Source organism: Silene latifolia, unplaced genomic scaffold, assembly GCF_048544455.1.
Source record: "Silene latifolia isolate original U9 population unplaced genomic scaffold, ASM4854445v1 scaffold_177, whole genome shotgun sequence".
In the NCBI taxonomy this organism is placed as follows: Eukaryota; Viridiplantae; Streptophyta; class Magnoliopsida; order Caryophyllales; family Caryophyllaceae; genus Silene; species Silene latifolia.
The window spans coordinates 337,857-362,982 of NW_027413149.1; the positions used below are offsets into that span (position 1 = coordinate 337,857).

General features: G+C 36.7%; 1 protein-coding gene and 2 long non-coding RNA genes across 7 annotated transcripts; 2 read left to right on the forward strand and 1 right to left on the reverse strand.

The window, feature by feature from the left end:
* The first annotated feature begins 208 nt into the window (after positions 1-208).
* LOC141638086 (uncharacterized) lies at positions 209-3,641 on the forward strand. Of its 5 annotated transcripts, none has more exons than XR_012541994.1 (5): positions 209-316; positions 412-460; positions 1,522-1,697; positions 1,826-2,991; positions 3,125-3,641. It is a non-coding gene; the product is annotated as an uncharacterized LOC141638086 (long non-coding RNA). The 5 variants fall into 5 exon arrangements; XR_012541997.1 differs by having other exon boundaries at positions 1,573-1,697; XR_012541996.1 differs by lacking the exon at positions 1,522-1,697 and having other exon boundaries at positions 1,826-2,686; positions 2,797-2,991.
* Positions 3,642-6,803: 3,162 nt separating this feature from the next.
* On the reverse strand, positions 6,804-8,558 carry LOC141638085 (uncharacterized). The gene is made up of 2 exons (XR_012541992.1): positions 7,538-8,558; positions 6,804-7,464 (listed from the first exon to the last, which is right to left on the reverse strand). It is a non-coding gene; the product is annotated as an uncharacterized LOC141638085 (long non-coding RNA).
* A 4,112-nt stretch (positions 8,559-12,670) lies between these two features.
* LOC141638094 (aspartic proteinase nepenthesin-1-like) lies at positions 12,671-13,939 on the forward strand. Its single transcript, XM_074447528.1, has one exon. The coding sequence runs from the start codon at positions 12,671-12,673 to the stop codon at positions 13,937-13,939; it is 1,269 nt and encodes a 422-aa protein (XP_074303629.1).
* The last annotated feature ends 11,187 nt before the right edge of the window (positions 13,940-25,126 follow it).

Sequence of the window (25,126 nt, forward strand, 5' to 3'; positions counted from 1 at the left end):
ATAGCATCCTGATTCCAAGGGTATTAAGGAGGTTCATATGCATTCAAAATTTGGGTTTCTGACAGAAACGCGCCGGCGACTTGGATTTCGAAAACGTGGGTGACTTAGGGTTATTAATTGTCGTGCTGAGATGGCGTCGGTGAAGGCTATGTCAGTGATTCGGGTTTGGGGTGTTGTATGGGATGGTGTTGTGCGCGGTCTCGAAGTTATCTGGGGCACCGTCGCCGGAAGCATTTGGGGAGTAGGTGTCTCTTCCCAGACTATCGGTTTCTCTCCCCTCGCTCGCGATCTCCTTCACTTTGAGGCCACTTCCCAGGTTTAATTCTTTTTTATTCATTTCACACAACTTCAGTCGCCTGTATAGAATTTTCAGTTGAGCAACACAATTGTTTTCATCATTTTTTGTTGCAGATGAGCTCAATAAACATGTTATATCCTCTAAGAAAGCTTAAGCTAACTGGTAAGTGTGTTTATTTAAGAAATGTCATCTTAATTGTATACCATAAGTGTTCATATCTGGAATATATGAAATCCACAATTGTGACACTTCAGTTTTTTCCTACTACACCATCATAATCACTGATGATAGCCGAAATCGGATCTTCGATACTTGGATAAAAACCCAGTACCCGTTTTAACATAATATATAATGCAAATATCCTCGGGAATTGTCTATGTTCGTGGCCTCCTTGAACCCTTGGTCAGAAGATTTGAGTATTTTCAAAGCTAGAACTGGTTTAGAATGTTACCTGTCAATTTTATGATACTCATTGGCTGTAACATTTTATGGCCTTAATTGGATATTTGAATTTGGAATAATAGGTAGTTTATGAATTGTGAATTTTCCTTTATTTCACAATTTTTGTGTTTCATTGTTGATTATTGTGCTAGTTGTGGATTAAAATTTCTGTGTATCTAGCATGCCGGAGATGTGTATCTAGTAAGGTAAAAGACTGTATCTAGCATGCCAGAGATGTGTATGTGGTAAAGTAAAAGTGTGTATCTAGAAATCTAAAGGAGTGTATCTAGCATGCAATAGATGTGTATCTAGTAATGTAAATGAGTCTATCTATCTTGCGTATCTAGCAAAGTAAAAGAGTGTATCTATCAATTAAAGGAGTATATCTAGCAACTTAAAAGAGTGTATCTAGCTAGCTAAAAGTAAGTATCTAGCAACTTAAATGAGTGTGTATATAACTAGCTAGAGGTATGTATCTAGCATTTTAAGGAAGTGTATCCTCTAAAATGTTTTTATGCAGTCTTCACATTTTTTGAGTAGCAGCCTCAACACTTTCTCTGAAAGTGCTCGCGCTCAACGATTTTTATTTGATTATTAGTCTAACCTAATTCTGGGGCTAGTTGGTCTTGGAGGAAATTATGTGATGTTAAGGAGAAGATCAAATCTGGATATTGTGGAAATTGGTGGATGCAAAATGGCAATGCTTACACTATACATCAAGGTTATCAATGGCTGGGAGCAACTGATACCAAAGTTGTTTGGTTCCATTTTGTTTGGAACAGGTTCAGTCTACCTAAGGACTGCTTTATTGGATGGATTGTTGCTCACGGCAGATTGCTAACAAGGAGAAGATCAAATCTGGATAGAGTAATAGTATATGTGATAAGGTTGGGCGAAGATAAGCACCAGAAGAGAGCTCTTATAGATCGAGCTCTTGTTCGTGCTACCATTGCTAGAAGTATGGCTTGATAGCTTTCTGAGTGTTGTGTGATTCTGCGTTTTACAGTTTACAAATTAAGTTCTGTGTGTCTGTATTATATACTTGAAGAATGATGGAAGGTAATAGGAGCTACTGAATTTTGTTAGGCCTGGGAAGGTGTTAGTGTTGTTGCATCATCGTGCAAGCTAATAGGAGCTACTGACCCTCTTCAAGCTGAACCAAGAACTGTCCGAGGAGATCGTGCTGTCCAAACCGGAAGGTTAGTCTCTTGTGGTTAAAGATACAAGTTCCCGGAAGACCTTGACTTTACAGTCATAGTAATGTTTACAAAACTTGCGAGTTACGAGTTATGGTTTGTCAGGTATGCTCGTTTTGTGAATGTTAACTTAAACTTGTAATTGTAATTGCGGGAACGTGATTCATGGAAGTGATAGCCCTGACAATGGCAAGCGCGAAATCGGTAATTACTTCTTTGCTTTTCTTTTAGTCATTTACTAGATGTTCCTTTAATGAATTATATGCAGTAAATAGATTAATAGATTATTGTTAAATACTTTATTGTGAAGTTTGGGAGATGTAAGTAGTCAAACATAAGTGATGCGCGTTTATAAAAATTGGTCATTACAAATTTCGTTTTTTTAATTGTATATCACAATGAATTTTTTCATATCTTCAATCTGCTCCTTAATTTCTTTGGAAACCTCTCCTGCTCCTCCTCGATCTACTTCCTGGTCAGTCTTAACAGCTCCCAAATCACACTCCCACTCCATCCTCTGAATATCATTCTCGACATTTTTATCAGGTGCTTCTGCATCCAGGCTTCCTTCTTGGTCTTTGTCTCTAAACTGTCCTGGTGTATCCTTAAAACCGATTGATAGGTCCACCTGAATCTCCATTGAAGGGTCTTCTGCAGGAGCTATAATTTCATCAGGCTCTCCCTCTTTCTTCTCCAAGCACAACACCGACACTTCATATTCTGAAGAGCTTTTGATTGGTGGCACTTCATTGTGAGATTCTCTTTCGAGTTCCTCTCTATTAGAATCTTGACTTTCAGGAGACTAACTCAGAGGAACCTCACTTATGCTTGCATCCTGGCCTTCTTTTTCACCCAGCTCAGATGTTTCAGAGGCCTCACTTATGATTTCAAATGATCCTGTTGACTGTTCATCTGAGCCAGAGGCATTGCGTTCTTGTTCAACTCCTATAATAGTGGAACTGCGAGGGCTGCGGGGATGGACACTTGACTCACTATGGAGTCTAGCTTCTCCTGCAATCTGATAAACTCCTTCGCCACTGATTTTCTAACATCACGGTTAGTGTTTTTCATTCCCAAATTTTCTCTAGTGGCTTCATCTTTCAATCTTCACCGTCTGTTTTACCAAATATGTTGGAGAATTTCCTTCTGAATTTTATTTCATTCACGACCTTTGTTTCCTTATGTGCAGCTGTGGAAACCAGTCATTTGAACCCTGATAACAATTCCGATGCCTTAAAAGAGAACTCAAATGTTCTAAAGTGGATAATGGACCATGTGAAGGGTAAATTGATGGAAGTTGTCGGAAATATAACGCAACTCATAGGGGGTATATTCAATCCCCCTAGTCCGAACAAAGCAGAAGAATCTCTTGCTTTCTCGGAGAAGCTCAAGTCATCGTTTCTGCTCACCATTCTGGTACTACTGATTGTGGTGGTTACTCGTGGAAGCAAGGCTTGATCATTCCTAATTTGCTGACATTACCAGCAGTTCTTTTGGTTGTTGATGTGTGTATTAGGAAACCTTTCAGAATAGTTTCGGATTTCGAAAACTTGTATATAGTCTGATTTTGCATCCATAATGGCTTTAACTAGTCACTCATTCCAACAATTCCAAGTTGGGTATATACAATTTAATGAAGGAGGATTATACATTATGTATTGAAAGACCAACAATTCCAAACTTGTATATAGTCGGATTTTGAAACCTTTCAGAATAGTGTCGCCTATTTTTACATTATGTACCTCATATACAATTTAATGAAGGAGGATTTTAGATGTAAAGGTTATTTCTTGTTATTTTGTCATCTTTTATATCAACAAAAATAAATAGAATTGGTCATGGCATACATTGAAATTTATTTTAATTATACATATATTTATTGACAACATAAGCTGACACTAAGTTATAATTCTTCTCTAAAGTTGCATTGTTTATAGACGTATCTTCAGGGCCGTCTCAAGAAAAGTAGAGGCTCGGTGCAAAAATATAAATTAGGAGGCCTTAAATTTACAAAATCAAAGAAGTTTAATCCAATTTATTTAAAAGCGATTATATCACGTAATTTATTTTTAAGCGTATTTCTCTATTGAACTTTCATAATAGACTTTCTCCACCAAATCTTCTTCCTCTATCAAACTTTCATAATCGACTTTCACCAACAAATCATCCTCTATAAAACTTTCATGATGTCTTTGAATGGCTAATGCCTAATACTATACTATATTGCAAACTTTTTGATTCCAAATATCTCTAATGGTAAACTTGGAATGATTTATGAGTAATTTATTTGGAATAATTATATTTAAAGATTACAAATGAAAGGTTAGATGAGTTTATGGGAAAAATAAAGAGCAAATTTAAGGTTTTTTGAAAAGAAAATTAATTACTCTATATTTAGGGAAGGAGATTGATGAAGCATTAAGAATAGTCATACGTATACAGCGCTCTTTGCAGATTCTCTTGTTGTTTTTTTTTTTTTTTTTGAATTATATGGACAATTCCAAGATTTGGGGCCCAAAAATTTGAGGCCCAGTGCCAGTGCACATAGAGCGCTAGGGCTTAGACAGGCCTGCGTATCTTCATTCCAATAAAAAAGAGTGTATCTAACTAACTAAAGGTATATATCTAGAAGCTTAAAGAAGTGTATTTAGCTGGTTAGAGGAATGTATCTAACAACTTAAAAAGAGTGTTTCTAGCAAACTAAAGGTATGTATCTAACAACTGAAAGAAGTGTATCTAGTAAACTAAAGGTATGTATCTAACAATTTAAGGAAGTGTATCTAGCTAGCTAAAGGTAATCTAGTAAATTAAAGGAGTGTATTTAACAACTTAAAGCGAGTGTATCTAGTAACTTAATTAAAGGTATGTATCTATTAACTTTAAAAAGTATATCTAGCAAGCTAAAAGGTTGTATCTAACAACTTAAAAATGTGTATCTAACTAGCAAAAGTTTTGCATCTAGTAAATAAATGAGTGTATATAGCAAATTAAAGATATATATCTAACAATTTAAAGAAGTGTATCTAGCTAACTAAAAGTAGTGTATCTAACAGCTTAAAGGAGTATAGTTAGCTATATAAAGGAGAAATTTATTTGATTTACTTGACAACTAGTATAGCAACCCGTGCTACAGCACGGTAATTTTATAAAGGGTAATTGTAGAGATTTAGTGTATTAATATAATTTTAATAAATTGAATATGAATTTAATTTAATGTAAATGTACTTTTATATATAAAACGTAGCCATAAGAAATATTCCATATATGGGGGCATAGTGATTGACGGCAATATTATTATTAATTGTGTAGAATATTGTAGTAGCAATATTCCATATATGGGTCGACTAAAATATTTTGACTACAATATATTAGAAGGGAAATATATTAGAAGAGAATATTCTAGAAGAGAATATTCCGTAAGGAGGGGAGGGGGGAGGGAAGATGAGCGGGAAACTTGAGCGGGAATAACGCAGATGTGTTATTCTTTTAGTCTATAGGGGATTAGACGATCTTACGTAATCATTATTGTTCAAATGGAAGATTATGTATAGGGTTAATTGACAAGAATAATCCAAGGTATTAGCCATCTTCTCGTAATAATCCAAACTTCTGTTTAACTCAAAATAATCCTTACTGTTACCCTCATTTTCTCATACTACTCTTAAGTCATTGTTAACCTGTTAAATCAGGTAAATTATCCTCCATAGCCAGTCATTTCCACATAACCTTACCTCCATTAATAACACCGCTCTAACCAACCATTCCCTTTCATCGCCCATTTACACACACCTTTTACAACACATCACGATCTCGCCACACATCTGCGTCTCCCTTCAAGTTCCTCGGCGTTACCATCGTCTTCCCCAATTCCGTCATCCAAAATCATCAATTTTTTTATTTTCTTCCCTAAATCAACATATAGAACCCAGAATCCATGATTGATGATGATTACACACGTATAACAGCAATAGATTACAATCATGAAAATCTCAACGGTACAATCTCTTTTCTCACAGAATTATCAATCTTACATCTCAACACTTAACAAATTCTCGGGCACTATTTGTAATACTTTCGAAGAACTTGAATTAACAATCTTTTTTCAAGCGCACTTCCAACAACAGTCATTTACATGCTAAATCTTATGTATTTAGACTTAAGATTCAACAATTTTTAGGACAATTACTTGAATATTAATATACAGATTTTATTAGGCTTCTTTTTAGGAGAGAACTAAAAGAATCATAAGGATTTTAAGGGGTTTGTTGATGGGTTGATAATCTAAAGGAGAAGGAATTTATATTGGGGTTTGAAAGGAAATAGGGAAAAGAAAGGAGATTTGTTGATGGTTTGATGATTATAAAGGTTTGATATTGTTCACTGTGTTGTTGAAGTAGCGACGGAGACGGGATAATGGAGAGCTTGGAAGGAAGTGGGTGTGATTTTGTGGAATGAAGTTTGGAGGAGACGGAGTGAGGTGGTGCAGATGTACTGGTGATGGTAATGATGGGGGAGTTGGGGAGTATTGGTTTTAATAATTTTTTTTCTTTTTTAAAAATTGTGACCTGATAAAAAGGTAGAAGGTTACTCAGTGTATTTTGAGAAGATGAAGTTAATAGTACGGTTTATTCTGGGATTAATTGTAGTTGAGATTATTCTAAGAAGACCACCCATAGTTTGGATTATTCTTGTCAAATAACCCTTATGTATATTGTTTATATAACTAAAAATATCTAAATTGAACTTTGTGATTGAAAGACAAATAGACAATACATAAGCACTTTTTTTCAAGGCTTAACCAGTACTAGATCATTTCATACCTCTCCATCAACAAAACCTCAGCTTTAAAATGTAATACAATGGCCAAACAATGTAATTAATGCATTATTAGAAATAGTAATAACGATTATGTTAGATGATTTACACTAACTTTGACAATTAGGACATCACATCAAAAACATATGGTAGTCCTTGATTCCTACTATCTAACTTGTTAGTGATATAATAAATAATAATGTTCGTATGGTGGTCCTTAATTCCAACTCGGTCCACTTAGTTCTCTCCTGCTCGAGTTTTTCCATAGTATTCTCATCATTTACTTCTACAATTGGGTTCATTGGTGGACATGGGCTCGGGTCAGAGGAGTAAGTTAATTGCAAAAGAGACTTTCGTTGTGTAGCCTTAGGTGAATTATCTGTATAGTATAGTATTGGAGCTGGCTCCTTAAATCATGAATTTCTTCCACTAAGACTTCCTTCTCACCCATATCAAAGAAGTTCCGCAATCTTTCTAACTCATCTTGTGCTCTATGTAGCTCAATTCTCGTCTCTAAGACTTCGGGATGGTTTTCATATTTCTCCTTCAATATCTACAGACCCCATGTTCTTTACGGAGACAGATAAATTCCTCTTCCATGAAGTCCTCAGAAGGTAGCACCCCATCCGTAAGGTTCTCAAGCCTATTAATTTTGTCCTCGCGCATCTGACCTATAATGGCATTGCATTCTCTTTCGTGCTTGTACTGTTGAACCTGCAAATAGGGGTAATAATGTCAGTGAGTTACTAAAGTTTCTTTAGGTAGTCGGACATTGGTTTTAACTCACCAAACAGTTTAGGAACTGACTTACTACACAAACTCCTCAAATACACAAATTAATACTCCCATATACACCAATGGATTTGTGTATCTGGCAATAGTAGTTTGTGTATGTAGAGTAGTAATATGTGTATCCACCGGACCACTACCCATCCTTGAACTACGGCCGGTACACTACTCACCACTAGCACCACCAACACACCATCGACTAACAACACACCTATTACCACTACCTCCACCAACGACTACTCAATTCACGACCACCAAGATATACGCCCAAACCATGACCTGCCACCAACACCACCACCACCAAACTCACAATCACATCAGCACCGACCCACAACCAAACAACCCATGCAACCAACACAAAGGCAAAAAACGCCGCCCCTTTGGAGCCATCGTTAGCCAAGCCAACCAGATGACCAGAGCTAGAGTGATGCGTAAGGACCGAGTTAAGAAGCTCGATAAATCAGAGAAAAACAATAGAAAAAGAAGTTGTAGGACGCATTTCGTGAATTGACCGATACCCAACCTCCGCTGATGACGCGCCTACCACCCTCGTCGAACATTTAAAACATCCATTACCAGAGCGCTATGCCGCTATTCCGATCCTACCATCGTCGATGCTTTCCCGTCACAAAATTCAATTTGAAATGGAGGAAAATATTGAAGAGTTAGCTATTTCTAAGGGTGTTGACAGTCTCAGATAGATATGGCAGCGTTGCCGTTCGCCGGTGTCAGTCACATGGCGGCGTTAGAAGTGTGAGAAAATGGGAAGTGAAACATAAAAGGAACTAACTCCGGTAAATTGCCGGCATAATAGAGTTCAGTCCGGCGAGTCACGGTGGTGGTCTGGTGAATATAAATAAGGCTGAAGAAGGTGGTGGCCTGGTGAATATGAGTTACGGTGGTGGTTTGGTGAATATGATTAAGGCTGAAGAAGGTGAGAATAGGTCTAGTGATGCGCCGACGTCGTTAAGGACGAGACTCGGCGATGACGGGGAGGATAGGTATTGGTGTTTGATAGAGTGAGGAAGTCACGGGTTAGGAATTGGGGATTATGTTTGGAGAGAGAATAGGGATATGAGTAATTATGAGGTTTAATATTAGCCTTAGATCTATTTGATCCAAGGGTTGGGAATGAGTTAAATGCGGTTCGCACCGTAATTCGATTCGCACGGGATCCCGATTCTATATATATATATATATATATATATATATATATATATATATATATATATATATATATATATATATATATATATATATATATATATATATATATATATATATGTAACTCTTCATCTTGATTGGATAAAATTTCCATAAGTTTGGTGATAGTTCTACAAATAACTTTATTACCTTGATCGGATAGAATTTGCATAATTTTAATGTATAATTTAAAATTTTATTAGGTAGTTAAAAAATTAAAGTAAGGCAATTTACAACATGTAAACAATTGAAATAGAGTGAAATTAAGATAAGAAATATACCAACTTAAATAGAAGGAACAAACTTCGATTGAAAAATGGAAGATGAGTGTCAAGTACAACCCAAAACTAATACTAATTGTAAACTAATGAGAGGAAAAAAATTTGAATAAATTAGAGAAGAATTAAACTAAGAACAAAGAAAGATTACAAATTTAATTAATGAGAAATTGAGAAGAAAAATAAGATGGGTTTTCTATCCTCTAAACTATACTACTCTACTGTATTCTATTTCTCAAATGAAGCTGCGTCTAAAACTATTGTCTACCTTGTTGTATTGTTGTGTACACCGCCTTTTATATCCCTCAATACAAAATAGCAAATTACAAAACTACCCTCACTTAAACTCAATGAAAGAAATGAATTGTCAGGGGCTCAATAGTCTTTTCCGTCTTCCTTCTCATCCCGCTCAAAACTTAAACGGAGTATATAGAAGCCCTCACCAACAACTTAAAAACTTGGTAATCTTGCACACATGAAGGGTAGCCAACTTATTATTGCAAGGTTGTTTTGTGAAAATAATCGACGAAGAAATATGTGTATTTATATGAAATTCATGTTGAATGATTCAGGCATCTAATGAAATATGCTCTTCAAGAACAGCTGCATTTTGCTCTGATTGTTCGTTAACAGTTGAGTTGCACTACTTTTTTTTTTTCTAGCTTACGGAATCTTTCGTTTTAATTAAATGAAATGTTAACGTCAATGTCTATTTACGGAGTACAAAGTATTATAGAACTTCGTGGAAATGTCATAATTTAATGTTCCGTACTATCTGTTCATTCTAGCTGCTACTGATTGTTGCTGCGGTGGACAGAGGAGGGCGAATCAGTGGAGCTGCTGCTGCTGCTTGTCGAATTGAACGGAGGTCTTCAATTGAAGGAGCAGCGGCGAATCGAGTTGATGTGGACCCGTTTTTATGCTGATGTTTGTTGAAGTGAACCCGGGTTTTAATTCCGAGTTCGGAATTGAAGATGGAGAATTGAATTGGGTGGTTGTTGTGGTCGGGTAGTGGTGTTGGTGAACGTTGGTGATGGTGTATATATATATGTATGATTCTTTGCAGATTTAGCTTACGTAGGATTCAAAAATAAAACTCAATATTTTTTGTAATTTATTATATCTCTTATTTTATTAGCTCAATAATTATCTTCAGCTGAGTTCTCTTATTTTATTAGCTCAAAAATAATTATCTTCAGCTGAGTTTATTATTAAAAATAAAAATCGTGTTTTAAAATAGTTGGAGTCTTTAGAATTGCCTGAAAAAAGCAACTTTAAAATATATATATATATATATATATATATATATATATATATATATATATATATATATATATATATATATATATATATATTGATTTGTAGGTAAAATAATTGGCACAACCAATTTCCTTTTAATTCTTTTTACTTTACCTACCATTTTCTCCTTCCTTTAAATCTTCTTTATACAAATTACAATCCCCATTAAATACATTTTGAATTCCATGGTTTTTCCCCTAATTATCGTCGGAGCTCGAAACCCAAAATCACTTCCACCATGCTCGTGAATGTTACCACCCTTGACTTTGCCATAACCACCAATCAAGCAACTTGTATTCTAAAAGACGTATACCATACTTTATCTCATATTTCTTTCGACATTCAATACCACCGAATTGTATTTATAAAATTTTTCAATTTTCATGAATACCACGTTGACAAAGCCGACAACACGATAGGCATCCTTGACGAGAAAGTCAGGGCCTTTACATCCGCAAAAAAAGGTAGAAGGGTATGTTGCAGTGGAATCAGGTGAGAGAGTTGTCAAGGTTCAAAGTAGTGGTATTTTTGTCGAAGGTGATGATGATGACTGATTGTAGGAGAATGTATTTTTTTTATTCCGTAGTAAATTAGGTAGGATAAGTGGCCTCAGTAACCTGTTGAACAGGTAACCGATTTTTGGGTGCATTTAAAGAAGATGGGTTGTAAAGGTGGGATTGTTTTGGAATTATTAAAAGGTGGGATTGTTTTTGGTAGATGGCTCAAAGGTGGAATTATTCCCGTCAATTATTCCTTAAGAATAAAGTTTGGGATAGAGAGACTCATAAAAGTAGTGGTGTCTATTAAGAATAAAGTTTGGGTTTATAACACATGGGCAATTTGGTCATCTTTTATTTATTTGTAGTCGGAGTCATTAAACGAAAGCATTTTTTTATCAGAGATAATTGTGATGGAAGTAACTTTCCAAAAAAATTATATAAGCTAAGCGAGTAAGATTTCAAAATCAGGATGATATAAGGGAGAAATTATCAATTTACTCTAAAACGAAAAAAATAATATTTTTGAAAGATGAGAAAAAAGCCCTTAAAGTAACAATCTTATAAGTTAATTAGTATAAATCCCGTACATAAATGCACGATTTTTTTATCAGTATTTAGAGAGCTTAACAAATAAAGATGATAAAATTTAAAGCGAATTTAAATATTTACACATTATTGATCAGAGATATTAAATTAAAGTGTAAGAATATATATTTATTCGTAAGTTTATAGTATTAGAAGCTAAAACTTTGATAATTTAAATTAAGTAAAGCATATAGCGGAGAATATATGAATTTTCATTATAAAATTTAGATTAAATATATTATTACAACACTGCCTATACAAAATGCTATTAATTACGGAGTAGCGATTTGTTGTACTGCAATCATGTTTCATATGTATAGGTTTACTTTTTTAAAGTACTCTATTTATATACAATCATGTTTCATATTTGTATATAGACTATATACGTTCAATAAAGTTCAAGTTCAAGAATTAAAAGATGTGAGCCAATTTTCCACAATACTAAATACTCTATTGAATGGCATCATCCAAGGACTCCAACTGCATAGGTGGATGCATTGAGTGGGAAAAAAAGTAAGGGGATTTAGGCTCTGTTTGGTAAAATTAACTGAAAAGATAGCTGAAAACTGATAAGGTAACTGATAAATTAGCTGAAAATTAAGAGGTGATAAAGTAACTGATTATATAAAAAAATGTTTGGCAAACTAAATGAAAAGGTAACTGATTTTAGTGAAATGACGTAAAAGGATATGATCATTATTTAATGATATAGATTTAAGGGGTAAAAAGGGAAAATCACATCAAGTAGTTTATTTGGTTAAATAAGCTACTTACCAAACGCTTACAAAAAAAATGAGGCAGCTAAAATTTTGGTCAAATAAACTATTTTGACCAAATAAAGTACCAAAAATGCATTGTCATACCCAACCTTAATCTTTTACTATAGGAGGAAAAGTGAAGTTGGTTAATTTTTGTTACATGCACATCCCTTAAATTAATTTGTGTCAAACATGGAAAGCAATCAAATCAGTTAATTGTGAACATGGAAAGCAATCAGTTATACAATCTCTAATTCTGAGAATCAAACATTACCATTCTTATCCAATTTCTCAAATACAAATAATGAAAAAAATGAGTATAACCACATGTCATCTACCCACAATCAAAACAAAGATTATATATAAGGAGGAGACTGCTAGTATAGCCTTACTTGCATCAAATAACTCTACCGTGAAAACATCAACAAAAATGATCCTAAAAGGTCTCTTTTATCTTATAATTTATGTAATTTCTTTAGTTTACCAAGCCTATGCATTTTCTATGAAGATGTTTCCAATAGACTCGCCCCATTTAAAGATATTGCCCCAAACTTTCACAACAAAAGAACGACATCAATTCCTTGTAAGCATTTCGTTGTCTCGAGCATTACATGCTAAAACAAGAGACTCAAAATTTGCTCCTAATTCAATTCAATCTCATATTACCACATTTGAAGGTTATTTTGTAACTCAACTGACCTTTGGAAATCTGACTAGCCCGTTCTCCGCTATTGTGATTGTTGACACATTTAGTAATCACACATGGGTCCAGTGTGCAGGATGCAATCCTTGTTTCAATCTAAACGCTACATTAGCTCTTGATGACTCGCCTTCTTTTGTCCGAATGAATTTAAATGACGCAAGATGTGTCCCCAGAAAAAATTTCGATGGCTCTTGCGCCTTTGAGTCCTCATTTGGCCAAGGTCACACTGAAGGTTACCTAGGAAACACCAAATTTATTTTCAATTACATTGAAAATCAAGAAAATAGGACAAAGATCTTTCCTAATATTGCACTCGGATGTGGGATAAAGAACAATAATTTTTCATTTAATGGTGAGACCGAATCCAACTTCATAGCCGGGGTTATTGGGCTAACCCCAGGTCCAAGATCGTTCATAACCCAATTAGACGAAACAATCAATGGTCGATTTTCTTATTGTATCCCATCAGGTGGGGGTAACACTACTACCATGTTATTTGGAGACAATGCTGACATAGGCGGGGATGACGAAAGACGTGTACAAACAATCGCTATGAAACCGAGCGCTCGTTACCATTTATACTTGGCCGCTATTATTGTGGGTGGGGTTAGGCTTCATATTGACCCGACCGTTTTTGCATTGGACGAGAAAGATTATACAACGGGCTTTTTCATTGACCCGGGTTCCCCAATAACCGTGTTGACAAATTCATCTTATGTGCTAGTAAGGAATGCAATGACAGATCACTTTACCAAGTACGGATGGGACCCAATTAAAGTGTCTAGTGAGAATTATTACGACCTTTGTTACTCCACCGTGCCGGATACTACTAAACATCAAGTTTACCCAAGTGTGGCATTCCATTTCGTAGAATCGCCAGGAGCAGGCGGTGAAGTCGAGTTTCTACTTCCAGCCGAAAATGTATTTGGTAAATCCGAGGCTGAAGATGGGTTTTGTTTGAAGATGGTTCCATCAGATGGGCCTTCAATCTTTGGGGCTGCTCAGCAAGCTAATTATAGGTTTCTCTTTGATGTCAATGCGGAGTTGCTATCTTTTGTTTCTGAAAAATGTTGAGAAAATTATATAAGAGGTGAAAGATTTTCCATTGCATACAATAATTTCAGTTAGTATTATGTTGTATTATTGGGAGATACTCCGTACTTTTTATTGCCCGAGTTTTACTCATATCCCCTGGAATTTTGACCTAACTTTTCCCATTCTAACGTTCTTTATTTTATCTCGACTCTTATTAATAAACTTAGTAATAAATGATCTTCAACTTTTTTAAATCCATAACTTAATTATGAGCAACGCCAATTTACACGAAAGAAACAAGGAAATTCAAATAGATCCAATTCGTAACTTGATTGATTTCCTAATGCATTTACTTTACTGACATTATTACACTAACAACTGAATTCACACTTAATTTGGATCTATTTCGAATTCCGACTCTAAAACATAGTAATTGATTGTTCGTAGAATATAGTCCTAGCTATTGTGGGATAGGATTAAAAGTTTGTTGTGTTGGGAGGCATGGACGACGGACTTTAATGTCGAAGGACATTGGTTGAGGTACTGGGAGAGAATTGGTGTAAGGGGGTTGTTCGTGTATGTCACACGAGAGCACTATGGGCAAGTGGGTGGTCATGTATCGACACGACAACAACATAGATTGTTCGTGTATCGTACACGAGACCGCCGTGGACCGGTCTCAGATTGCACACGAGACCACTATGGTCTGGTTGTGAGGCACGCACGAAGCAAATTGTTGAGTTTATGGATTCAAGTACCTAAGAGGGGGAGGGGGTGAATTAGGTACTATTTAAAAATTTAACTTCAACTTTATTGAATTAAAGTGAGTTAAGAGAACAAAAGAGATGAGAAGATACTTCGAATAATATTGAAAGACTAAACGAGTATCAAGATGAATGTTTCTTTCAAGTATGAAAGTAACAACATTTCGATTGTAGCTATTTGTCTAAGTTTATGGAATACGGATGCAGACCAAATGTGACAAATATGATGAATATTACTTCTAAGGTTAAGCAAAGCAAAACAAACAAAATAAAAGAGCAAAATGAAATAAAAGAAAGATCAAACACGGGATTTTGAATTGGTTCGGCAAATACTCAAGTGCCTACGTCCAATCTACCTTTTTATTGATTTCTTTTAGTGATCTACTCCGACTACTAAAAGACCCGTACAATAAAAGACACCAACCTACTCCGGTTGTAAAGCGAGTCCAAGAACTACTCCGTTCTTATGACAAGCCAACTCGCAACCTACTCCGGTTGCCAAGAGTTAAAGACTACTCCGTCCTAAACTCTACTAACACACTTAGAATGTTATAGGATCAAGTTTCCACTAACATATTCTTAGCAAAGAATAGAGATGGACAACTTTTACAAGATCAACAATTCTAAAGCAAGAGAGTTTAGTATATTAAAGTAACACTAGCCACGACTGTAACAATTTGAAGACTTTTAGAGGTTTTTGCAAAGACACACGGTTTTAAGCTTTTAAAAACAATTTGCAAAGTTGGAAAATATTTCAGAAAAGTCTTTGGATTTTATGAAGGAGATGGCTCGCCTTTTATAGAGAGAAAGGGAGAGGAGGTTGCTAGGGTTTTGAAGGGTCAAAGACCACACATGTGAAGAGTTTTAGCAACCACTCAAAACTTTCACCAAAGAAGGTTCTTTTGCAAAGGCAAGAATAGAGAAAGAGTGTTTGAAAAATATCCTTAAAAGCTCATGCAAATTCAGAAAACAAAGAGAGAAAAGACAAGTCACATGATGACAAGTTAACACTAAAATGGCAAAAAACATTTCTTGTTTTCTTAAAGGACCAAAGGGTCAAATTTGCATAAAGAGGAAATATTTTGAAATTAATATTTATTCAAACCACTCTTTATTGAAGGCCAACTCCTAATAAAAATCTGAAGTTTATCTTTGAAAAATAAGAGACACGTGAAGGATTTTCGAAAGATAAAAGGGCTTCAAGTGTTACGAATTGTGGCAACAATCCAAGCAGCTGTTTACTAATGAAAGTAACAATCGTCTTGACTGTTTCTATTACTCTAAGATACTCTACTTTCTCACTTGTACATTAGATGACACTAAGACTCAATATAATGGGATGATTAACAACTTCAACACTTCTTAATCCATGCTTGATTAAATCATTAATCCTGAAAAGGTAAACTAAGATAACACAAATCAAATGGGCATGTTATCATCAATATAAGGAACCCAACAAATTCCCCCTTTGACGATGACAAGCCCCAAATGAATGTATAAGCAATGGAAACACCTTAATTCAAGATTTTAAACAAGCAAGATCAAATGAGAGAAGGGACACTATTACCTTACCTAAGGCAAGAGCTAAAATCAAACTAGCCAAGACAATTTTACATTGCCCCAAAACAAGATTCAAAACTAAGAAGGTTAGACAAGACATTAGTTAATCAATATGCAAAGAGATTAAGAGCATGAGTTTACCTTTTCCCCCTCTTGACATCATCAAACGGATAGGGATGTCAAAGGCATTAGAGTGCAAATAACCACAAGAAAACACAAAAAGACACATATAAGCGTGACAAGGTAACAAAGTCAACATAAACATACGGATTAAACATAAGTTAACCATAGTTCACCACAGCTAAATAAAGTTTAAGATACACCACCAAGCATCAAAATAACGAGTACAGAAAAATAGTCTTAGAAGGGCACAACACGGTGGGACAAAATGAAAAAGGCACGGGTAAAGTCAAGGGGGCCGAGAAGGAAGGGATAGGCTAAGGGGAGGAAGCTTGTTCACCATCCGAGCCACTACCCAAGGGATCATCATCCAATGGAGCATCATCACCATGTTCCTTTGTTGAGACAAGAGTGGATATAATGTCCACTTCTCCACGAATGAGGTCCACGGTGGAGGCAAGGGCCAAGATCGCCAAATCCTTTTGATGAGCATCGTGCTTAATCCAAGCACTCAATTCAGCCACGGCTTGAAGAACTTCCCGCATACTACCCGTATTCACTTGACTAGACGACCCAACCTCAGGATCCGTCTTAATTGTCACATAAATCAATTCATCATTTTCCACTTTGATAAGCATTTTCCCCATTTGACCATTACTCATAATGTCACACATGTCTAATGACCCCAAGCTAGTACTCACTAATACCCCATGTGCCTTGAGCACAACCGACAACCACATTCCATTAGGTAAGTGTAGCATGCTAGAAGAGGGTCTACGGAGTTTGGTCGAAATAAGATGAAAACGCTTAAACATTAACCCAATCAAATTCACCTTTTTGTGAGTTGCAATGTGATAGATTAGATATTGTTGGGCTATGGTGAGTTTTCCCCGATCACCCGAGGGATAAATTGACCGACAAAGCATGTTAAAGATGATTCGAAGAGGAGGGGGTATTTGGGTATTGCTAATCGTACCACAAGAGACTCGCTCTAGGACAAACAACTTGAGCGACACTAAGGGGTGAGGCGTAAGGTAAAGCAACCCAGGTTTCGGAGGGGAGTTTGTCATAACCTCCGGTTGAGATATCAAGGGCGGTAGCAAAATCAGATTGAGTAAGTTTCAGAGGCTTACCATTCACCTTAGCCGTGAGGAATTCACCCGATTTGTCAACTCGGACGGATGCAAAGAATTGAATCACCTCACTCACAAAGACCGGTTCACGCATTTCCAACAATTTTTCCCAACCTTGAGCCAAAATCATGTCACGGACAGTGTGAAAGGCGGGAGGTTCGAACCAAGATTGGTTGTAAACCCGAGGAGAATGGATGGCTTTGGGATTCATCAACCTCTCACAGTTTTTGTAGATGGAGGTAGGAAGATCTAGACTTTCAAGGTGATCCCAAACAAGAGCCAAATCCCATTTAGAGGTTAGGGAAACCGAATCTGAGGGAGAAAGGTACACTAATTTCTTCTTTGAAGGTTTCGATTTTTTTAATGGTGGTTCACTGGGTGTTTCAACAGGAGGATTAACAATAGGGTTTTCGATGTTGCTTTGTTCGACACTTTCAGAAATGGGGGGTAATTGGGATGAGGAAGCTTTGTCTTTTCTTTTGTTGTTTTTCTTCGCCGGAATCGGATCTGATTCGGCGGACTTGGTTGGATTCTCATTCAAATCGATTTCAGTTTCTTCAAAATCATCTACATTCACCGTAACCTGTTCAGAGGAAGAGCTTGGGACAGTAGTACTCTTCTTCCGACCTCCTCGAGTACGACGCCCAACCATGGTGGAGATAGGGATGTCTTCAGATGGGACTGATGATGGTGGGACAGTGGAGATCGGTGTAGGATGCGGGTTAGGTAGTTCTGGGTTTGGTGATGGGGTTGGAGTCGTGTTTGAGGTTTGTGGAGGAAAGGCATGGGAGATTTTGGGTGAAGGCATGTTTGGAGTTGTTGTTGTTGGTGGGTCAGATGTGACGGGTGGTGATGTAATTTTTGTGGGTTTGACGGGTATGGTAGTATTGAAAGAAGTGTTTACCATGGTGGGTTAAGTGAGTAAATGGCCCAATAAATGAGGGAGGTGAGTTAGTTGGCCCAACTAAACACATTTAATCACTCGATATAAAACGCAAGGTAACATATTATAAACGTAAATTTAGATATGAGGTTGAGTGATTACCGACTCACGAATACGGTGTCAATTTTTGGTCTAAAAATGATGTCAATGCACTTAGAATACTTAATAACATATATCCAATTTTAATTTAATCAATTAAGGAAATTTGTAGAACTCATACTAAAAATCACAAGCAATTAATTAACCCAATTTCTAGTCTAAATTTCTCAAAATGTTCTCTTGCAAGTGGCTTAGTGAAAATATCGGCAATTTGATTTTCGGTTTTGCAAAAGATAAGTTTAATATGTCCTTTTTCCACATGATCACGAATAAAATGGTGACGAATATCAATATGTTTGGTTTTAGAGTGTTGAATAGGATTTTTGGAAATATTTATTGCACTCGTATTATCACACATTAAGGGAATGGAGTCAAAAATAATACCAAAATCCAAGAGTTGTTGTTTTACCCAAAGGAGTTGAGAACAACAATGTGCCGCACTAACATACTCACTTTCGGCCGTAGAAAGAGCTACCGTGTTTTGTTTCTTTGAGCCCCAAGAAGTCAAGCAAGGACCCAAGAACTTTGCAATTCCGGAGGTACTCTTTCTATCCACCGTGCACCCCGCATAGTCCGCATCCGAAAATCCTATGAGATCAAAAGGACAATGTAAGGGGTACCATAAGTAAAGATTTTGTGTTCCAATCAAATACCGAAGAATTCGTTTAACGACTTTAAAATGTGATTCTTTCGGATTTGCTTGGAACCTAGCACATAAACAAACACTAAAGAGAATGTCGGGACGACTTGTGGTCAAGTAGAGAAGTGAGCCTATCATACCTCTATACACCTTATCACTAACATTCTTACCGAGTTCATCTTTGTCCAATTTGGACCCGGCTACCATAGGTGTATCATGAGGCTTACCATTAGTCATCCCAAATTTCTTAAGCATTTCCTTAATATACTTTTGTTGATGGATCATGATTCCATCCTTTGATTGCTTAATTTGGAGCCCAAGGAAAAATCCTAGCTCACCCATCATGCTCATTTCAAACTCCGATTTCATTAGTTCCGAAAAATATAAGTAAAGGAGTTCATTTGTTGCACCAAATATAATGTCATCAACATATACTTGTACAACCAACAGTTAAATCATTTGTGACTTTAAGAACAATGTTTTGTCAACGAAGCCTCTTTTAAAACCATTTTCAATAAGAAACTTATACAATCTATCATACCAACACCTTGGTGCTTGTTTTAAACCATAAAGAGCTTTGTCTAATTTGAAAACATGGTTAGGCAATTCATTGTTCTCAAAACCCGGTGGTTGCTCTACAAAGACATCTTCCTCCAAATATCCATTTAAGAAAGCGGTTTTATCATCCATTTGGAAGAGTTTAATGCCTTTGTGAGCCGCAAAAGTTATAAGCAATCGTATGGCCTCAAGTCTAGCTACCGGTGCATAGGTTTCATCGTAATCAATACCCTCTTGTTGGTTATAACCTTGCACCACTAGTCTAGCCTTGTTCCTTACAATTTCTCCCGAGTCATCAAGCTTATTGCGAAAGACCCACCTAGTACCAATGACGGTACGATTAGGCGGTCTAGGGACTAAGTGCCATACCTCATTTCTTCTGAATTGATTGAGTTCTTCTTGCATGGCAAGCAACAACAGATCGCATCGTCAAAGGCGATTACATTTGAAGGTTCAATTTGAGAAAGGAAGGCATTGTGGGCACAATACTCATTGAGATGAGCGAGATTGTTGAGGGATGATCTTGTTTGAATTCCCGAGTTGAGATCACTTGTGAGATTGGTAAGTGGATGAGAGCTTTGATGTTTCCACTTCTTTGGAACAATGGTTTCTTGTTCCCCCCCAAAGATCGATCCATGATCTGTTTCTTTTGCCCCGGAGTGATCTTCATCATCACTTTGTTTTGGGTTACTTGATTCTGGAGGTGGAGGCAACGATCGTTGGGTCTCGTTGCTTCAGAGAAGAAACAAAGAGTGAGATGTACTACGTGTTCCCCCCGAGTTGCTGTTATCCTTTGAAGGTGACAGTCCCTGTGTCTGTTGCAATTCAGCGTTGGGATTTTCTTCATCCTCGAACACGAACTCCTTTCGAACAAGACCAATCTCAAACTCATCATCCTCATCCTCATCCTCATCATCATCATCCATGTTTTATACCTGTCCAAGCACACTAGATTCATCAAAAATGACATGCATGCTTTCTTCAATTAACAAGGTTCGTTTATTGTAAACTTTATAGGCCTTGCTATGATCGGAGTACCCAATAAATACTCCTTCATCACTACGTGGATCGAACTTACCCAAGTTGTTTTTACCATTGTTATGAACAAAACATTTGCTTCCAAAACATCTAAAGTATGAAATGTTTGGTTTTCTTCCACGTAGCGATTCATAGGGAGTTTTATTCAATATACTCCTTATCATGACACGATTATGAATGTAGCAAGCGGTATTTACCGCTTCGGCCCAAAAGTTCTTAGGCAACTTACTAGATAATAACATTGTTCTAGCCATTCTTTCAAGGGTTCTATTCATCCTTTCAACCACACCATTTTGTTGTGGTGTTCTAGGAGCCGAGAAGTTATGGTCTACACCATTGTCATCACAATAAGCACCAAATGATGAGTTTTCGAATTCGGTTCCGTGATCGGTTCTTATTGAAACAAGTTTTAAGCCAAGTTTATTTTGAATATTTCTTAACCAAATTAGAAACTCATCAAATGTCTCATCCTTAGAGCTTAGGAAGAGTGCCCAAATGAACCTAGAGTAATCATCAACAATGACACACACATAACGACTACCACCTCTACTTCTAGTTCTCATTGGTCCACACAAGTCGATATGTAAGAGTTGCAAAGGTTGAGATGTACTCATAATTCTTTTGGATTTAAAGGAAATTCTAACATGTTTGCCTCTAGCACATTCATCACATACTTTATCGAAATCAAACTTTATGTTGGGAATACCTTCAACTAAGTCAAGTCTTTTAAGGGTATTAAGAGTTTTTGTACTAACATGACCAAACCTTTTATGCCATAACCAAGGATCATTGTTCATTACACTCATGCAAGACATGGTGTGACCGGATAGAGATTCAAATTAGTTAAGTAAACATCTTTGACACGTCTTCCTTCGAGTATTAGTTCATTAGTAGTGGCATCAAATATTCGACACATATTAGCACTAAATTCTACAATATTACCCTTATCACAAAGTTGAGAGATGACACAAAGTAATGGTGACTTACCAACTTTTCCAATGCCAATTACTTCACCTTTCTTGTTGTCACCAAACCTTACCGTGCCACCATTGTATGCTTTAAGTGAGAGGAATTGGCTTCTATCACCCGTCATGTGACGAGAGCATCCACTATCCAAGTACCAATTGCGGCCGCCTCTCACCAAGCCCTACACAAAATTAGTTTTTGAGTTTAGGAACCCAAATGAATTTGGGTCCCTTTTTGTGATCAACATATCTTGTGGTGTCTTTCTTAATGCACATTTGCTTTATTGTTTTGGTATTCTTGTTAATATCATCAAATCGTTTTGTACATCCATTGAAAACATGACCATTGTCACCACAATAATTGCAAATGATGTATTCGGGAAGACCCACGTATTTCCTTCTTCTAAAATCAGTTTTAGGCTTCTGGATGAAACAGTCAGTCTGACTGTTCCATTTGAAGCCCAAGCCAGCAACTTTGTCACATTTCTCGGTTTGATTCGTGAGGAAGTTTAACACGGTTTGACTTCCTTCCCATTTTTCAGTGATGTTTTTAGCATTAACAAGTTCATTGGTCAAGTCTTTAACCCTAGAGAGGAGATGCAAATTCTTTTCTTTTTCCCTCTTGAGTTCATCATTGTTAACACTTTCTATGGACAATCTTTTCTCAACAATGAAGTCATGGGTGTGGTTGTTGAGTTTAGACACGAGATATATGATTCTTTCTTTGGACTCTTCATATTTAGATGTCATCTCGTCAAGTCTTTTGTTTAGATCAACGATTTCATCGGATCTATGATGAGGAGAAGACCTAGAAGTGCTACATTCGGGCATACCTTTTTGAAAGAAAGTAAGCCTATCATGGAGGACTTCTATTTCATTCTTGAGACAAACAACCTCACCCTTAAGACACTTGTTTTCATTTTCCAAACATTCAATCTTTTCTTTAGACTTGTCTAAATCCTTGTCAGAAGCAACAGTCTTAGACACTGTTTCTCTTAAGTCTACAACTTCAACTACTAAGTCATAGATCTCATTCTCAAGAGCATCTTTGTCCTTCAAAAGATCATCACGTTCCTTGGTTAGTGAGGAAACTTGCATCACCAAGGTAGTGTTGACATTTTCAAGGTCAGAGACGTCCGTGGGGGTCAACCTAAGATGCTCAAGTTCTTTAGTCAAATGTTTGTTTAACTTGTTGACTCTTTTAACTTCATCATAGGCCTCAGAGGTGACAGTGACGCTGTCTGTTGCTTTTAGTTCATTTTTAAGATTAAAGTTCTCTTGAGCAATTTCCTCAATCTCATTTTGCATTACCTCAAGCTTATCATTTTGAAACCGACACTTATCAAAAAGTTGGTCAAGAAGCTTACATACTTTCTCTTTGGAGTAAGTTCTAGCCTTGGCCTTTAGATGATTTACCTCGTTGTCGGAATCGGAGTCGAAGTCGTCGGGGTTAGCCATGAGGCATCTTAAGTGTTCAAGTTTTGAGGTTTTTGAGACTTTTTCTTTACCATGATTTGTAAGACACATTTTAGCCTCAAGTTCCTCCTCGATAAGTTCCTCATCTTCCTCGGAGTCGGACATTCCCCAAATAGCACTCATGACTCTATGTTTATAGTCCTTTTTAACCTTTTCTCTTCTTTCCTTTGATTTGATTTCTTCCCACTTGGGACATTCTTTAATTTGGTGAGTTTTATCACCACATTTAAAGCATCCCACGGTGGAGTTAGGTCGTTTCTTAGGAAAGCGTTTTTTCGAGTAATTATTAGTGAACCTTTTGTTTCCTTGTCCATTGACCAACCCGGCTAGATTCCTTGTGAACATAGCAAACTCGTCTTCCTCCTCATCTTCTCCATCACTTGGAGAGGATGTGAGGGCGAGACTCTTTCCCTTTGAGGACTCACTAGAATGCTTATCGAGGTTAAACTCGTGAGCCATTAGTGATCCCATTAGTTCATGAAGAGATAGGGTTGACAAGTCTTTAGCTTCCTCTATGGCGGTGACTTTAGGTTGCCATTTAGGGGTTAGACTACGAAGGATTTTTCGAATGATGTCCTCGGACTCGAAATTCCTTCCTAGACTTTTAAGCTCATTAATAATACAAGAAAAACGTGAAGAGAAACTATTTAAGGACTCGTCTTTTGACATTCTAAACATCTCATATTGTTGCATGAGAAGGTCAATACGGTGTTTTCTTACTTGGGACGTCCCTTCATAGGCAAGTACAAGGGAATCCCAAATAGATTTTGCCGTAGGACATCCGGAAATACGACTAACTTCCCCCTCACCAACACAACGTTGAAGAATCGACATTGCTTTGGAATTCTTTTCAGCAAGTTTGAAGTCGTTTTCATTGTAATTTCTTTCCTCTTTTGTCTTGGTGAAACCGTTTAAGATATCGGTTTCCTCAATGGCAAGAGGTCCATTTTGGATGATGTTCCAACATTGATAATCAATACTTTTGATGTAATGTTCCATTTTGAGTTTCCACCATCCAAAATTCGAACCGGTAAAGACCGGGATCCTGGAGTGTTTCTCGGAATCCATTACCCACGAATCAAACTCTAAGGCGATTAGCCTCGATCAAGAGCACGAGGCTCTGATACCAATTGTTGAGTTTATGGATTCAAGTACCTAAGAGGGGGAGGGGGTGAATTAGGTACTATTTAAAAATTTAACTTCAACTTTATTGAATTAAAGTGAGTTAAGAGAACAAAAGAGATGACAAGATACTTCGAATAATATTGAAAGACTAAACGAATATCAAGATGAATGTTTGCTGAAGTATGAAAGTAACAACTGTTCTGACTGTAGCTATTTGTCTCAGTTTATGGAATACGGACTGCAGACCAAATGTGACAGTATGATGAACTGTTACTTCTAAGGTTAAGCAAAGCAAAACAAACAAAATAAAAGAGCAGCGGAAATAAAAGAAAGATCAAACACGGGATTTTGAATTGGTTCGGCAAATACTCAAGTGCCTACGTCCAATCTACCTTTTTATTGATTTCTTTTAGTGATCTACTCCGACTACTAAAAGACTCGTACAATAAAAGACACCAACCTACTCCGGTTGTAAAGCGAGTCCAAGAACTACTCCATTCTTATGACAAGCCAACTCGCAACCTACTCCGGTTGCCAAGAGTTAAAGACTACTCCGTCCTAAACTCTACTAACACACTTAGAATGTTATAGGATCAAGTTTCCACTAACATATTCTTAGCAAAGAATAGAGATGGACAACTTTTACAAGATCAACAATTCTTAAGCAAGAGAGTTTAGTATATTAAAGTAACAGTAGCCACGACTGTAACAACTTGAAGACATTTAGAGGTTTTTGCAAAGACACACGGTTTTAACCTTTTAAAAACAATTTGCAAAGTTGGAAAATATTTCAGAAAAGTCTTTG